This window comes from Trichoplax adhaerens, genomic scaffold (assembly GCF_000150275.1).
Source record: "Trichoplax adhaerens TRIADscaffold_16 genomic scaffold, whole genome shotgun sequence".
Taxonomy (NCBI): domain Eukaryota; kingdom Metazoa; phylum Placozoa; class Uniplacotomia; order Trichoplacea; family Trichoplacidae; genus Trichoplax; species Trichoplax adhaerens.
This window is the reverse complement of record NW_002060958.1, coordinates 106,508-124,900: the sequence shown is the minus strand read 5'-3', so window position 1 is coordinate 124,900 and position 18,393 is coordinate 106,508. Positions and strand designations below refer to the sequence as shown.

At 30.8% G+C, this 18,393-nt stretch overlaps 2 protein-coding genes across 2 annotated transcripts; both read right to left on the bottom strand.

Moving 5' to 3' along the window:
- Positions 1-1,080: 1,080 nt before the first annotated feature.
- Positions 1,081-8,901, bottom strand: TRIADDRAFT_31124 (uncharacterized protein; the record flags this gene model as incomplete). The annotated part of the gene is made up of 21 exons (XM_002116478.1): positions 1,081-1,210; positions 1,364-1,424; positions 1,490-1,623; positions 1,737-1,812; positions 1,911-1,973; positions 2,489-2,534; positions 2,614-2,729; positions 2,822-2,893; positions 3,026-3,143; positions 3,289-3,350; positions 3,564-3,659; positions 3,765-3,823; positions 3,917-3,964; positions 4,393-4,459; positions 4,570-4,636; positions 4,821-4,878; positions 5,553-5,719; positions 5,835-5,950; positions 6,066-6,128; positions 6,295-6,366; positions 8,796-8,901. 21 exons carry the CDS (start codon positions 8,899-8,901, stop codon positions 1,081-1,083), a joined length of 1,797 nt encoding a protein of 598 aa, XP_002116514.1.
- Positions 8,902-10,335: 1,434 nt separating this feature from the next.
- On the bottom strand, positions 10,336-17,683 carry TRIADDRAFT_31061 (uncharacterized protein; the record flags this gene model as incomplete). The annotated part of the gene is made up of 21 exons (XM_002116477.1): positions 10,336-10,477; positions 10,562-10,623; positions 11,350-11,479; positions 11,877-11,952; positions 12,068-12,130; positions 12,252-12,297; positions 12,387-12,502; positions 12,673-12,744; positions 12,970-13,087; positions 13,216-13,274; positions 13,463-13,546; positions 13,741-13,799; positions 13,954-14,001; positions 14,158-14,224; positions 14,365-14,431; positions 14,669-14,726; positions 14,839-14,996; positions 15,696-15,811; positions 16,210-16,272; positions 17,160-17,231; positions 17,557-17,683. 21 exons carry the CDS (start codon positions 17,681-17,683, stop codon positions 10,336-10,338), a joined length of 1,803 nt encoding a protein of 600 aa, XP_002116513.1.
- Positions 17,684-18,393: the final 710 nt, after the last annotated feature.

Below are 18,393 nucleotides of genomic sequence, written 5' to 3'. Positions count from 1 at the left end.
ACGGGAATGAATTGCTACTTTCAGTGCTCTTTACGCTCCCAAACTTTCCGAATTAATGAGCTAATAACATGAATCAAGTAGTGTATAATCTAACGATACCCTATCTGTACAGCATGCAGTGCCAGAATTGATAAAAATAAATCTTTTTATTCTTTTAATGAGTTTATGCTACAGCACTCGATTTTCCAAGAATTACAATTAGAGCTCGACACCCATTTCATATTGGTAGCCGTATTATTATTATGTAATTAGTAGGATTTTGAGTGCGGATCTAATGTCAAGATTTGGCAAGACTTTTTCATGTACTAATTTCATTTTTAAGGTTTTATTCCGATTTTTCAATCTATATCTCTTTGTATCATAGACTGAAAAAGCCTTTACATAACACTTAAGTCTCTCCATGATTAGAATCTTGCATCACCAATGGCATGTTCTAAAATAATTTTGAGTTAATTATTTTGTAATCGCAGATTACCATAGTGCAGCTAAACTAATTAAAAAATGATCAATTTTGTGATTTAATGTATTGATTTAATTAAGTCTTTAAGCCATGCTCAAGTCTTAAATTATCAAAACTATACGGTAATAATCTAATCAAATTTGATATTTTAGACAAACAAAAATTTCAACAGTTGTAAAATTTTAGTTTTTATTAACATATGGTCTCAGAAGAGTTAGTAAAATTTACGATACAACCAATTACGCAGTAGCAAGTTTAGTTTTCAATATATTGAGAAGGGCTAAGTAACTGCGATATCGATGAACGAAAGTTCAATAAATTATTTGTCAGTTACGAAATATTATTAAGGTCTCTGCTAGACTGAGAGTTCTTAAAAGAGGCCATCGCAACAATATTTAACGACTAGCAAAAAGCAAGTATAAATTAGCAGAAAATGAAATGAATGATGTGACATGATCATTTCTAAATACTTTTAGGCCCAGGATATTTACTATATTTTGGTTTTTGCAAAATTTGTTCATTCATGCAAGAATATGGAACTGATTTAAACTTTAGAAATGCCTAAATATTCAAAAAAGTACAACGATAATTAAATAAAGGATTACGATAATATAAGGTATTTATATTTGAATTATGATATCGATTGGATTTACCTTTAAGCACGAATAATAATAATAATGTGTGAGGTCTTCAGCCATCACAGTTTGCAGATATTTCTTAAGCGGAATAACGTGATCTTGCATACTATCCCTAGAAGCAGAATGCAATATTAGGCCATACCATGGTAACTGAGTATGCATATGTCATTGATAGCTTAGATATCGGTGCAAAAGATGGTCTATATTTATCACATGAAGAAAATAGGATAAGCTTTACATAGCTGATTACTGAGTTGAAGCTTACCATTCTGTCAAAAAGTCTTCAACAACATGATGTATTTTTTTTGGTGTCGGTAATGTACCATCTGGATTTAATTCTAATTTTTTCAATTCGGTTAAGAAATAGAGATTATTGTTCCATCTAAATTACAGTAGTAGGTAGCAACAAGCTTAAATTTACCTGTTAATGGATGATCGTAATAATATATTTTAGGGTGGATAAAGTTACATTTATGTGCAATTTGCCATTCTGCGTTAACGCGATCTGGGCCAAGAGTATCAGTTCTGGTCGCGAAAACCCAGTAATTATCATCAAAGACAGAAAATATGAACAAAATGTATATAAAAATGTTGATGAAGACTATAGCTGTATAAATTTTGATGAGCTGTTATATTACCGGGGACCAGCAAAGCCCTTTCCATATTCAAAAGCCATAATAAGCATTCTTCTGGTAGCAGGAACACCAGTTAGCTCTAGTGTAGAATGCATATTTTCATTATAGATTACGTTAGGAAAATTATTGATTACCAATAATCACTTTTGCGTATCAATAGCAATTTGCTGGTCTTACTTTTTAAATTTGGTATAGCACGGATTGGAATATCTTCTAAGTATTTATGATTCCCACTATCATCTGTGTGTAAGATGCAAATAATGCATAAATCATAATAAAACACAATTAGGAACCACGAGCTAACTTCAAATTTCCCAAAATATGGCCCTTAAAGATGCTGATAGCTTAACTATAGAAAGTAAAACTTGACTATATATTCTTTCAAGTCCATTTCTAGCAGGTAAAAACATTTATTGAAATGTTTGTAGGTGAAAGTTAACTCAATTTAGGCCAAATTCATTAATTATTTATGTCATTTTCGCAGAATGTCAAAAACAACAATCATACTGTATTGTACTTCATAAAATTAGAAACTACTAGTTAACTTCAAATATCAAAATATATCACCCTTAAAGATCCTGATATCTTAACCGTACGAAGTAAGAATTGACTAAAAAATTCTTTAAAGTCTACTTCTAGAGCGAAATACTTTAGTCGAAGCGATTACTAGTGAAAATTAGCTCAATTTAGGCCTAATTCATTAATTATTTATTTTTACATTATCTCTGCAGAATGTCAAAAGCAAATGATCATACCTATAAGGATGACATCAGTTAGGATACTGAACATTTGATATAGTCCCTATAAGTCAATTGTCACAAATTTTCCATTAATTACATTTCATTTAATTTTGCAACATTATCTGAATTAGGCGTTTTACCGAGGCCTGATTAATTCTTTTGAGCAAATTTGGAAGCATTCCGTTAGTAGATATTGTTTTCGACGGCCAAGGAATGCCATGGTACTTCCATTCCATCATATGATGTGCTACAATGGCTATTATAATTATATTTGACCAAATTAAAATACCTTAGTGTAAATTATTGAGATGTAGAAAACTTATTTATAAATGAAAAGTATTTCAATACCGGAGTAGCGGAATCCATGAATGAAACCTCCAGATGATCTACGAAAGTCTAGAGAATGTGCTATAGCTCCAACTAGATAGAAGGTACGCGTATAGATAAGCATGAATGCTTTATTTCATATTGGGATACAAACTCGTTCCATGGATAAAGTGTTTTTAAAATTGCTTATTAAAGTTTACTGCTTCTGTTTACAGTATTTCTTACCGAAAAACATATTAGGGACGTTAACAGATTCAAAGTTTGGATGAATTTTAGGATATTTTCGAAGTTTTCCTTCACCACTGATAGGATGCGCAGAGGCATCATAAATGGATTCATCGTGCTAAATAATTAAGATCATATATCACATTCATTAACATAACTGAAACGACCGAGCTATATTTTTTGAAGGCTAAGTAGTTGGTATTAAGATCTAATATCATTTAAAGTCTAGTTTTTAAAATTTAAATTTAGATTTAAATTCTTACTGTAAATCCAAGGCATCGAATAATATGATCATATTCCTTTCTGAAAGGAGAATTTTCTTCCACTATAGGAAATTAATGATAAGAATATAAGGATATGTCGTAAATAAAATACGATATCATAAGCATAGTATTAATCAATATGTCATTAATGCCAGTAAATTATATTATTTTTTTAGAAGTCGTAGAGTAAGGAGAGAAATATAAATATTTTTGCTACAATTCATTGAATATCAGCTGATTATAACTTTAGCGAGGTACTCTATATAGAATAATACCGGGTCCAAGGACTTGATTATTGGTCACGTTTTTGAGATATATTTGCAATTTATTATTTTTTCCTTTCACAATAACGAATCGATTAATATCGCCATCTATATTATTCATAAAATAGATCTCGTTAAAATTTATAAAGCTATCATTTCAGTGATTTTTGATTATTTGAAGGAAAGATTTGGGATTACAATATTCTTATTTACATGTAATGCCATCCAATGATTTTAACTGACTGCCGTCGAGATGTTGTCGATTAACCCCTCTGTAAATACATAAACAGTTGCAATAAGCTAGGCTCAGTTGATAATATAGTAAATAATTTATTATCAATATAGAATTTATGTAGAATCCTCACCTGACATCGCCAACATAGTGTGTAGACCATGATTGACGCAGTTCAGACCTGAAAATTGGATATTCATGACCAATATTAGAATTATAGACTTTGATTTATAGCACAATAATCTATCTAAGATAGACTAGATAAAGTCGTAAATTTGAACAAGGTAAATAGATAGTATTCTGGATCAGAAATTTTGGCCTAAAGAGTCTAAAAATTATTATACTTTACATGTTGGAATGATTTTATAATTCTGAAATAAATATTGATCTCATTCATGATCTAAATGACCTTATTTTGCTCTCATAATAGCTGATAAATGAATATTCTAACTTCAAAACTTGTTATTAAAAGCTATACAGGTCAATATAATACTTTATTTTAACAATAACTGTGAACAATTTTAGATTAAATTTTAATATGAAATTAAATTATAGGAAAGCTTGTCAGTTAATTGATATATTCAAGACAGCTTATCGAAGTAAATTTACCTTCCGGTAATATGGATATAGTTGGTAGAAGAAGATATAACTTTAGCTATTTCAAAGGCCGAATTACCTAATCAATGTATGTTATAGGAGAGGGTGTTAAATACGATGGAGATAAAATTCACTAATGTATGATAGGCCAAAATCAACATAATGATCTAGATATAACGTAAGCTGTACCTGTTCCTAAAATGAGAACATTTTGGCCTTTGAAATCTTTAGGGTCCGTGGAAACGCTTTCGTAGCCCTGAAAAACGAATAAATTTTATTACATTACACAGAATATTCGTTTTACTTTGACCCATTTACCTCCAGAAGCCAATTCAAAGTCTTAATTTTAAAATTTCAGTCAGCAAAATTCAATCTATTTTATCGTTAAATATAAACTAATAATGCTGAATATAGCTCTATTTAAAGCGTTCTAAACTTACAACAGTATGTTCAATGCCGATGGCATCTTTAGGAATATTAGCGGCAGCATTACCCGTACTAATGAGAAAGAATATTATTTGTGAGACTATAAATTTTCTAGATAACAGCCTCCATATAAATTGCTTATAAGATGGTATGGTTGCGATAGAGACGTTATTTAGTTACAGGACTGTCACGTTCTGTAATAGTTACATAATTAGTATGTTACCTTCTTTCTATATATGGTTAAATATCACGATGATAATATCACGTCATGCGTATATAGATGTAGTTATGGTACTATATTAAGCTTATCTATATATGTATTCTCATGTTGCCATACTCGGTATGATATCCTATTTGTAATGTCTAAACTAGGGAAAGCTTTCTCTTAGTGATGATCTTGTGATCTACGCCAGTAGATCAAAGGTCACAATAAAGAAAGTATATAAACTCATTATTTTAACAATAAAGTTAGTTCTTCAACTTAATTACTGGGTCTCCTTGCTGAGTGCAGATCTAGTACTTGTTACAAAATTTGGAAGTTGTAACAAGGACTTTCGGTAATTTTACAACCAGTATACTGAAGTAGTTTACTATCTGTAGCTGGAACTGATAAAAATTATAATTTCAGTTTTATCCTAAGTGTAAACTTATTTTAATATCTTTTCATAAACTGAGATTGTTTCAAGATGGTTTAGAATACTGAGTATTAATGATAATTATCTATACCAGTAAAGTGTTAAACAAACCCTATGATGGAGGCATTGCAGTGATAAGTATTGCCATTAGCATCACGGAATTCAAAGACTTTTTTATTTTGATTCATTGGATCTTGGATTGATGAAATACGAGATATTCGAGTGTTATAGCGAATGTTCAATTTCAATTCGTTAGCATAATCCACAAAGTAGCGAACCTTAATGAGTCAAATATTAGTTCTGATTAAGAGAGTTTATGGCCATAAAAAAATTAATCAAGGAAATGATTGCTAATATGCAAATCATGGCCAGCAATAACAATATTCCACTTACTAAATCATCCGCGTGTGGAAAGTACAATTCTGAATATCGTGTCATAACTAAAGATTCGTTATGGCTTATTAATGAATTCCAATCATGCCGCCAGTTAAATTCGATATTCTTAGTTCCTAATTTGAAGGTAGTATATGAATACATAATAAATATCTAAAATATTTTCGGAAAATAGGCCTAGATCATTGATTCGAATCTTAATATAATTTCAAGGAAAAAATCTATTTTTACCGGTAAATCTTTTATTAGCGGAAATTAAATAGCGATGGCGAGGAAACTTGGTAAAACTAGAACCTGAAGCAGATAAGGTAAATAAAATATCGTCATAGTTTATAAGCTTTAAAAGAATAAACCACCACCAGTCTAATGCCCTATACTGTTGAATCGGTACCATAATCGCTAAAGTCCTTCATTCATAAACAATTATATTTTATTGTAATACTCTATTTGACTGGCTAACCTGCTATGCTATTTCTTTCAAATATGATATAATTTCTGTTGGCTTTATGCATAAAATAACTAATTTGCAATCCTAGAAGAAAGAAATTAATCAATGTAAAAGTCAGCCAAATTCTAAATTTACGTTCATTACTTGTACATTTGATTAATATTAATGGTGTCAATTCAATGTATCAATTTTTAGTTCCGGTTATAAATCACATCAGGAGATTTTAGAATGTACGGATTTAGTCATTTCTATATTATTTAGCCTATCTTTAAGGCAACCCTATAAGATGCCTTACATTTTAATACATGCATGCATTTGTCGGCTTATTAATTTCTTCTGCTAACAAGTGATATGTATGCTTTAATTTAATATTTAAGCTTTATTATTTTTTACTAGCGTCGGTCGGTAACAATGTACTAAAATATCATAATTTGCAGTAAATTCGCTTAGGTAGTGCACTGTTCTGTCTTTATGAAATCCTTGTTTAAAGATATCGATTGCTACTTGTTTCGCATCAGGTAAACATTATCCTCTTGTCGGCCTGTTCAATTTATTAATCAGGGAGTAATTTGATATTTATTAGGAAAGAATTAAAATTAGTTTAAGAAGGATATTTTCCTTACGAAGGCTTAATTTATACTAATAAGTTAGCTGTTCAATAACGTTCGTAGAAAAAGATCTCCTATAGGGATAAAATTTATGAAGGATAAGATCTAATGGTCATGTTTATGAGCTATACTTCCGGTTATTCGGCAAGCTTAATATTCTTAGAACTTATATACTATTGCAAAATGTTTGTCATTATATAGCAGTGGATTAGTAGAGTTTATAGAATAACATCGATGTCGTTTGTATGAATTCTTAAATTTAAAAGGAAAGGACACTATCAAGTATTATTTTCTATGTCTGGTCGAACTAGTTTAATCAATAAATCATTGTCTGTTTGCAGTGCTTGTCTTAATTAAATATTGATATATTAATACTTGCTATCGGCTTAGGCTTGAAAATTAATTCATAGGGCTATAGCAATGGATCATTGTGTGATTAGGAAGGGAAAGAAAATTGATTTTAGCGCTCCCACTACAATATGTCGTCAATTCTGCTATTAGCTTAACCTATAGTTTACTGGCTTAGTCCAGTATATTTAGGGAGAGCGTTGTTGTATTAATCTAATTTCTTGAATAAAGTTACTAGCAAACGGCTCATTATAAACCATAATTTGAACCATTTTCATCAGTATACAGTATGCAGCAAAGCGACTGATAGCAAAACAACCAAAGGAAATTCTTACTGTTGCGAAGCTAATTTATCTCTAAAAAATATGCATTTTCGTTTATACAGAGTGACTGACACTAAAGTAATGTTTGTTTTATGCCTTATCCAGTCATGATAATTTACACTAATCAACAAGATTTTATATTAAATTTTAACTATTAGCTCATTAAAAATTTCATAGCCCTGCCTAAACAGTACCAGAAACAATCCTTATAAATTAGTTTATCTGAGAAAGAAATATGAGTGACGAAAATACATCACTTAGCATCGATTTCACTTCATTCTACGGTACAAAATGTTAAGCTGCCTTAGTTGCAGTGTGAGTATAAAATCATCTTGATATAGAACAGAGCATAGAAAGATAATCTAAAAGTACTTGCTGCATTTCTGTAACAATTTATTAAGTATTAAGAAATAGATTGTTAACATTTTGGCCATTATTGAAAAAATGAATAAGATTTAGAATGACTATTTTCCCATATAAATGCCATAGAATCACTCTAAAACTTGTGGGAGGAATAAGGATGGTAAGAAGGGCTGTTATAACGGGCATTAATAGTAGTGTATAAATATTCTTTAAATTTATTCATCCGATTGAAAAAGATTTCGTACAACGTGTAAACTAAACCTAAGCTTCTACGTATTGAAGACCAGAATTTATCAATTACTAATGATACCGTAAATAAATTATAACTTGATTACAATCGCCCTTAAAATGAAATTGCTGGTCCTGAAAAAATAAAATTAAATCCTTACAGTACCGTAATAAATTCTGTAGTTAGTACAGGAATTGATAGATAACGTACAGTAACAAATTATACAAGCTAACTAAAGTCTTCAGTTAGGATCATTCTCGTTCTTTTGCTTGTAAAAGTAGGAAGAAAAGGGTGGTAAAGCTTATCACAATCTAGATATTTTTTACTTGTCGCTTGTCACCGTAAGACAATAAAGCTAAACAAAAATTCAACAGGTGAGAACTGCAGCAAGTGCGAATAAGAACACAACAAGTGACTTCTAATTAAATGGACGCATACTGAATCAATTACTAAAATTCAATTTCGTCGATTGAGCATGAATGATTGGTAATTCATGTGGTTATACTCCATAATTATATCGCGGACTATCGGCAATAAACCGACTCCGATCTCAATCCAAGATAACCGGAAAAAGGAGGCAGATAATAATATGGCGACCATCATAAAAAATTATAGCGACACTTGGATTGCATGTTAACTTACCGCCAGGACCAGCACCAAGAACGCAGTAATCATATCGCGTGGAAGCTTTCGCAATTGCTAGGCAGGAGATGATGAAGATTGATATTATCCGTGCTGATTTTGACATGGTGAAAGAAGTTGGATCAGTAAATAAAATCGTAAAAGGAAATTCAAGATTTAGCCCGGTCTGACGATTCAATTAAGTAGAAGAAATCTCAATTAAGGCTGAACATCTCGGATTTAATGCCTAATTGTGTTGTGATTGATTTCTATCACTCTATAGTATAATCCCATAATGGTAGCGACGTCAGTAGCCCCTTATTGTTCAATTCAATATGTTTTCCATTCATCATCTTAACCTAGACACGCCTATCTATTAGTATTATCTAATAAAACAAAGCCATAAATGGGACTGATTCAGACTCTATTATTGTTATCAAGTTAGTGACGATAGTCTTTTCATCAATAAATATGGTTGCCAACTACTAGCGAATAACATTGTTGTCAACTTAATTAATGATGTCGTTACTCTCTTTCCTCTTGATCAAAGCGATTGCTACTTGTATGTATCATTAATGAATGGCACGTGATTATGCATGGTCAATTTCTATAAAGGTTCTTGTGATTTTTACAATCTACAGCCGTCGATTAGTATTATACTACAGACAGTATTACACTACCGATAGCATTAAATTACCGATGAAAATAGTCACTGTTGACGTGAATCACCAATGAATAGCTCCTGATTACGCAAGATTTATTTCTACTAAAAGCTCTTTCGATTACTGTATTAACGTCTATGATTGCAGAATAGCATTACACTATCGATGAAAACGATTACTATTGACATAAATTATCGCTGAATCGCTGGTAATTATGAAGGGTCTATTTCTTGTAAAGCTTCTCGTGATTATTATAGTACAATCGATGATTGTAGAATTGCATTACACTATCTATGAAAATGATTACTATTGACATGGACCATCAATGAATGAATGGCTCGTGATTATGCAGGATCTACTGTATATCTATAAAAGTTCCTGTGATTACAGCATTAACTTATACAATTGTGTAACAAATCATTCTAATTTAGTAAGCTTTCAGGTGCTATAAATGCTATAATCAAATTCTTGCAGTGGTTATGTTTATTGCTATTGATTACTACTACTCAAATGGGTACAAATCCGTTAATATGATAAAAAAACATAGATACGATATGATCTACAACATTCATTATTAATAGTAATATATATTGCATTGTAGGATATACGTCACATCATCGTTTATAAAGTTAAGCTAACCAATAGGTAAATTTGTAAAATGTTTTATTACGGATGAACCACAATGAAGGGTGGATGATTAAATACAATATCGCTTAGGAAGTTTATTTACTGGGACTTTTGGGGGTTCTGAAACTTCCTATATTTCATCTTCTGGTCTTTCTTCCTTCGATTCTTCTTTCTTAGATTCTTTTTTTCGCTGTATAATGTTTCTGGAGCATCCAATTGGTAGATTTTTATACTTCATTGCCATCTATATCATCGAAGCAATTTGAAAACTTTTAGAAACAAAATTCATTTCGATGCAGGGCTTGTGCTATGCTTACTTCGTAACATGAGTCGGAAAAATAGTTGTTCAAATCCTTATTGATGATATTTTCCAAAAACTTTTTCAAGGGAAATACGTGTTCGTCCATTAAATACCTTATACAAGAAATAGAATATAGATAATTTAAGGTGGGAAATGAAATTAAGATTAATAAAAAGCTATAGCAATTACTATGGTACCATTCAGTTAGAAAATCTTCGAGGACATGGAATAACTTATCTGGCTGCGGTAAAGTTCCATCCTTTGATAGCTCTGCATGTAATATAGTCATTTCAATATCGATTCTTTACCCAAACTGCTATTTTTATATCATAATAACATATCTATTTAAAAAGCGGCTGCCGATAAAATAGATCGTATAGAGTCTTTTTAAGTTATTTAAATTAATAAATAAACATCTAGCTATTATTCTAGAAAACGATTTTGATTATGTTAGCGAGCTTTACTATCATGGTTGAATAATATACTTCTACTTCGAATCCTGATTTACAGTAGAAAGATTTCATTATATAGTAACGCTATCGCAAGTTACTATTTACGGTACTTTTAATGATGCAATTTCGTTGTCACTAATTAGCATCAAGGTATTAACACGAAAATAAAGATACATTTTGTTAATTCATTACTATAGCTGCAGCAAATCATATTATTGATATTTTCGTACGCTCATAAAATTAAGCTTAATTTACCGGAATATTGGTATTATCTAGCATGCATACCAGCTAATTTTATTAAATATGCTTTACTAGAATTATGTAGACGTTACCTAAGCTATCGCAAAAGTAAGGAGTTATTATAACTTAAGAGAACATTAGCTATTTGTTAGACTATGCGGTAACCCTGAGTTTGGAGGTCATAATGGTAGCCATTAGCATCAGTCATTGGCAATCAGCAATTAGAATACTACTTTTACAAATCGAACCAATTCGAAATCCTCGTTCTTCTACATAGCTTAAATATTTGAAACTATTAAGCATATTCGGTGAATATTACCTGTAAATGGCTTTTTATAGTATCCGATGACTGGGTGATGATATTTACATTTGTAGCCGTCTTTAGCAAAATAGGTTAATAATCTCTCGCCCAATGTATCGGTGCTACAAATAATGAAATATAGACTTAATAGTTCTGAATTTTTAACGAATCGTTAAATATTCGTATCATCTATTAATTAACCAATAATACTTTGGCCAGAACTGTAAGTATAATAAGTAATTTGTAATAATATTTTCCTATTAAAAATTCCAATTAATTTGCGTTACAAGTCTAGTTAGAAGTTTTCTCTGTTTCAATACTTTAAATTGCCATGTAAAGTAAGTATTTTAAAAATTAATTTCATCCTATAAGCATTTTACTCTTTTTATATTGAAAATTTATTAAATCATTATTACAAATATTCATAAATAAAGAAAATAAATTGAAATTTAATGAGGCTTCTCATCCAATTTATCTTATTTAGTCATTGATATTTAATGTAGCAAATCTAGTTCATACTCGGGATTAGAAAAATTTTTGCCGTATTTGTAATGCAAGGTTATAAATCCACGTATTATCTTTCTTCCTGTTAACTCTGAAAGCATAATAAAATATTGAATACTGTTAAATGAGGATTAGAATAATTTAAAAAATTTATCGCAATAACTACATCATGCTATACATCGTCTCAAAATTAAAATGTTCATCACCTTCAAGGTTGGGTAAAAGACCTACTGGAACTTCTTCTAAGTATTGAAATCGATTTCGTTTTTCTAAAATTAGAATAGGAGCAGTATTAGAAGATATCAGTAATTTGATCAAATAAAGTCATCAGCTGATGTCAATTATTTCCTTAACAGTAGTAGATACAATCAGAACAATTTATTTACTTACGGATTAGAATAACATCTATCAAAGAGTCAAACATTTGATATAAGCCCTAAATTAAATGTATTATGTTACGTATGAGCGTGATAAGCTATACTTATGCAATTTTATTTTCTGTTATTTCATTCAATAAAGACTTACTGAAGCTTGATTAATACGAGTAATAACATGATCTATCAATGCATTAACTCTAAATGTCACTGCAGGCCAAGGTATTTTGTGATATCGCCATTCAAGTATTCGATGCAAGGCACGAGCTAAATAGTAGTAGATCGTTTAAAATTTTTTGAGGCTATCTAGCTAGTTCATGCTTAGTATAGATCATTTGCATCATGCTAAGAGCTGTTAAGCAATTCCATTTAGAAGTAGTTCTAACATGGAAAGAAGTGATTCAAAAGTGAATTTTTCATATCGAATCAATACCAACCATTATAGCGAATGCCTTGAATGGAGCCACCGCCTGAGCGGCGATAATCCAAATAATGTGCCATAGAACCAGCTAAGAATAAATTGACAGTATTATACTATAGTGTAAAGACATTCTCTGAATACGTTAATCACCAGTTCTATCAGTAGAACTTTTATCAATTAAGTACCGTATTCATTATACTGATATAGTTAAAAGTTTATTGCTTGATAAATTATTGCTTATTAATTCCAATTAAGACAAAAAAGTAGATAGACAAGAAATACTTTATCCGGTATTTACAGATAACTAGCTTACCGAAATACATATTATCTACATTAGAAGACTCAAAGTTGCCTTTCATCATCGGATATCTTTCGTATGTAAGCCTTCCTCTAATAGGTTTAGCATTTTCGCCAAAGATAGAATCATCATACTGAAGAAAAAGTGACAACAGTATAACGGACATAATTCATTATCATATCAAGGACTGAATCTTCCAAAATCCATCTAAGTATCAATATCAAGGACATAAAGTGAATGCTAGCTTTAGTAAATAACTACCTTGAATCCTAAACAGCGAATAACCCGGTCGTAGTCTTTGCGTGCATTTTTAGCACCACCTATTGCAAATCCAAAAGAATTAGGTTAATACGGTAGTAATAGTCATAATCTGATTAAATTTTGATACTATCATTCGTAACATAGTAGTTAGAGATCAGAGTATTCTCCTAATTCCATAGAGATAAATAATAGAATAAGTAGTATTGCCGCTATAGAAGTTATGTGAAAGCGGTAGTAATTTACTTACGATAGTAATTGCCTGAAGTTCTAATGCCAATCTGATAGCGATTTTCGCGTGTTTTAGTTACAGCAACAAGTTTTAAATCTCCCTCTAAATCAAAAGATAATCATCTCTTATATCGTATAATCTATTGCAGTTAAAGCCTACTAGAATTATATTAATTCTAGGGTTGTGATATTAAATAGACTTCCATAGCTGTCATTAAATCGAAATTATACCTAACTAAGGAATATATTTACTATATCGAGATCAATCAGTACATAAATATTATTTATGTTACTTACCTAAAATTCCGTCCAAGGTTTTTAATTGGTAGGAATCAATATGTCTGCTGTTGATGGCTCTGAGCAAACAGTGAATCAATAATTTCATTCTATAAGTTGCGGCTAATTTTATGATAGGCTTCCACTAATTTTCAGCCAGTATTTAAAATGAAATCTAACTCTAATAATTTGCACGTACACTCTTACGAAATTACTAAGTACCACAACCCTTACCTAACATCCCCGATATAATGTGTTGAAGTGGCAAGGCGAACGCGAGTTCTATTAATGAAGTAAACAAGTGTTGCACTATTTATTGTACGAAATAGCACAAGCATCGCTTTCATGCAGATTGGAGGTATTGGCTTAATCAGAGTCTTGTACTAACTTAATTGCACCTACTAAACGCGGTATTGAAAATTTTCATAGAACCGTTACCTGCCAAACACATGAATATAATTTGCAGTATGTGATATAGCTTGCGCTGTTTCAAATCCGGAATTGCCTTGAAATACATCAAAAATATCGACAATTAGCTTCAAATAAACCTTAAAACCTCAGCTGAAAATATTTTAATCTTGCCACACAAAAAGTGGAGAAAAGTGAAGATGTAAGATATCCGTCTATTCATCTATTCCATCGCACCTTGTCCAAGAACCAAGACATTTTGACCTTTAAAATTAGAGGGATTGGTGGACACTGTTTCATATCCCTAAATAAGTAACATTAACCAAAAATGTGGAAAAGTACTTAAAAATATTTCTCGCACCTAAACTACCGAGTTAATAATTAGAAATGAATTATAATCCTCTAGAATTAGGTTTGAATATTATCTAGAACTTATTCTGCAATTTAGCTATAGCACACGTATTGATCTGAATCAAGTCAACTTTATCGTAACTACAGTATTTGTAACCCAAAAATTGACTGTAATTCGGCTATCGCCAACCTCAATGATATCGTTACCAACGAATCCGGCTGGGACATATGGTACAGAAATTCCGGTACTACGATATAGGAAATCAGGAGAGAAAGATTAGGTGATTTACATATGCTGGAAGTTAAGAATTTTATCTAGGATATAATCTAGCAGTTACTACTTCGAAAGGCAATTCTAACCTTATAATGGCTACTTTACAAATATAGGTATTGTCGTTGCTGTCCATCATTTTAAACTTGGCATTACTATCTTCACTATCTCGAGTAATGGTTAAAATATCGGTGTCATATCTAATTTTTAACTTAAATTGTTCTGCATAGTCATTGAGATATTCCACCTAATAAAACATAGAGAAAATGAATTAACTCAATAATCCATCGAAACAGATCAAACTGATTAGTGCTTTTGCTAATATTTTAATATATTACCAAGCATCATTAATTTGCTTTATAGAAAGTAATGTATAGCAGATACAGAGCTATGGTTTGTTAAACTGAATAACCCTGAATAGCATACTTATACGTAGCAGTATAATTACTATGTATGTATCTCTCATGTTTTCTATACTGAGAAATAATACTGCTTATAACTCTAACACTATCCTAAACCGAGCTGAACTTACATTATCACACCACATAAGCTATGATTTAGTAATTTTCAATATATCATACAATGATTTAAATGGTAGACCGTACCAACTATGTTATATCTTCAATAAATTACATGAAGAAATGCAACAGTAATCCTTGATGATGATACTGCTATATAAAGATATCACTTTTATCTTAGTATCGTTATAATAGCTCAATAATATATGAGTGATCAGAAGGAATGACTATTGCTATAAATATAATTCTCTTTCTGCACTAGAAGAATGAAATATCTAAGGCTCGAAGGTATCGTGGCTGATTATAAGTATAATCATACTGGTTCAGTCATTTTCTGCATACATAAAAAATTAGTAAAGGAAGTACTTTGTAGTGGGGATTACAATAGCAAATTAATGATTAGCAATCATAACTTTGAATTAATTTACCAATTTATCAGCATTTGGATAATATTCTCGCGAATACTGAGACATCAAAAATGATTGATTCTTGCTTAGTAAGGAATTCCAATCATGTCTCAGATTAAATTCACTGTTTGAATGGCCTATAGAATTCAACAAAGATTCGTAAGCACTATAAGGTAAAGAAAATTCTTTCGATTTTCAAAAAGCTTTGGACTAGGCGTAGTAAATAACGTTATTAAAATCTACTGAAATGCAATCAGTGTATACTTGTGTACTGATAGTATGTATCACTTGTTGGACATACATCCAAATATACGTGTACGCTTATACATTATGAACATGTAGTCTTATTGCCATATGCAGCACTGCAGCTTAACATGGTATTATGTCAATTAATATATATTTAGAGATAGCATATATTAGATGTGTATTCTTTATTTATTGAGGATTTGAATGGTGCTTTAATGCTTAACTAGTTCAATATAGTGCTGCTCATAGATAAAAGGAGGTGCGCCAAAAATTTTCGAGATTTTATTACCTGTATGTAATTTATTTACAGAAATTAGTTTGCGATGCCTCGGGTAAACGGTAAAGAATGACCCTGCAATTTTTAAATAGAAATAAAATGAGTCTTTTTCAAGATGAGAATTATCGTCAGAGATAACACTTTAAAATTTTGATTGATAGACATACGGAATAATGATTATATTTTCTAATTCACATGCCGTTATAAGATTTTATAAAACTGGATAAGCTAATGGAATAGATAAAGAAGTTTATGTAGTTATACAGTACTAAGATTAAATGAAATGTAGATACTTGTCGCCATAAATTAATCTGATTTCTTCTCGAATGGAGCCTAACTGCAACTCGTCATCTGAGTAAGAATTGTATGCCGCTCTTGTAAACGCAGCTTTAATAAAACAACGTTCAACATCAAATCTTTTTTTGATGAGTTTATCATTGAATCAGTATCTATCAATTGTCTTGTAATCGGCGTAAGCATTATGTACGGAAAATCTTAGTCTCTTATAGTTTCGCATAGGGAATTCGAAATTAAAACTAGTAACTATTATAAATCGAAAATTGATTTCATGGCTGCGTAGAATTTGGACTATGGAACTCTATACTATTAGTACATAGAGCTGGTGAACAGATTTTTGGGTTTGTTATGTAAAGGTACTAATGATAATAAAGTACAGTAAAGTAAAAAGTACAAATGTAGCTTGACAGCTCGTGAAGCATCACGAGAAAGGGCTAGACTAGTAATCATAATATGCGAAAACGTACGTAATTCTCGCCGTAACAACTTTTATTTAATGTAATTTGATGAATTGCTTATAACTTCTACGTTATACATGATTCCAGTATTGCAATTATTTAACCTCCTTTAAAGGTATGCATTAGCAGCAACAAATATTATCGAATAGATATAATTTCATACGAATTTAACTAATTTAAGTTAACAAATTAATAGCTACCGTCTACCTGATATATCATTCTTTTCAAACACGACATAATCTCTTCCGGCACTTTCCAAATAGTACGCTATTTGTAATCCTAATTGAATATTGAGCAAGTAAGATATTCTGGCGTATAATAAAGCAGTAGTCCAGGTATAAAGGTATCATATAGCATATAAAATTGGCATCTCCTTCATTATGTTACAGAACGATTTGCAAAATTTTGCAAATTACTAAGTATAAATACATAAATGAAATAAATTGTTTTGGTTCATTTCTCATAAACTACAGAAGCAGTAGTTTTAAGTAGCTTTCAGACAGAAAGCATTTGTTGTTTAAGGGATAAATGATAAAGGATAACTATTCAATTCTAATAATCCGTTAAATGGTGACTCAATATCGATTTCTCCAATTTAACTTACCTCCAGGACCACTACCTACTACGCAATAGTCGTGATTTTCTGTCTTTGCTTCGATAATTGCAATAATGACTGAACAGTAAAGGACAAACCCAATGAGTTTAATTCTTTGCAATAGTAATTGTCTCATGGTAGCTGCAACTTTATCTTCAATGACAGATTCGACCGCTTATTTCGATTACTGAGCTCTACTAAGTTACAATATTGATCGAGTTAACGTGATCAAGATTCTATAATAGCTTCTGCACTTAAAAGCTTTAAAATAAGGATAAGGGTAGATCAATAGACTCGTTGCTAAAGCATTTACATGGTGATGAAAGAATGATTTTTAAATTTCCATGGCAAATAATGTCATGATTCGCTTTAATTATATTCACTCTGATAACTACGATGATGTTGACTTAATCATTTACATCTCTATGATTTCCCTGTAGGAATAGTAGTAATTGCTAAAATATCACAGTAATAAATTCAATATTGATTCAGTATTTGCCTACAGCACACAATGAACAGAGAAATTGTTAGAACGTGGAAGAATTTTATTCGTTAATTAAGTTTATATTGACTTAATGAAATTAATTAACATAGTCACTATGTTAGGCTTAATAGAATAAAATATTACGTTAGAACATCATGTGTTGATTTATCAACAATTTAATCTAATTAGACCTGATTAAACTAATTTTGGTGTTAGAAGACGCCGCAATTGCGTTACAACAGATCGAATTGAATGTGTTATTAGTAGACACTATAAATTAAATTTATTGCATTTCATATCACAGAAGATATCTATCGCAATGCTAATACTATTTGCTGCATGTTGCAACCACTTTCACGGCT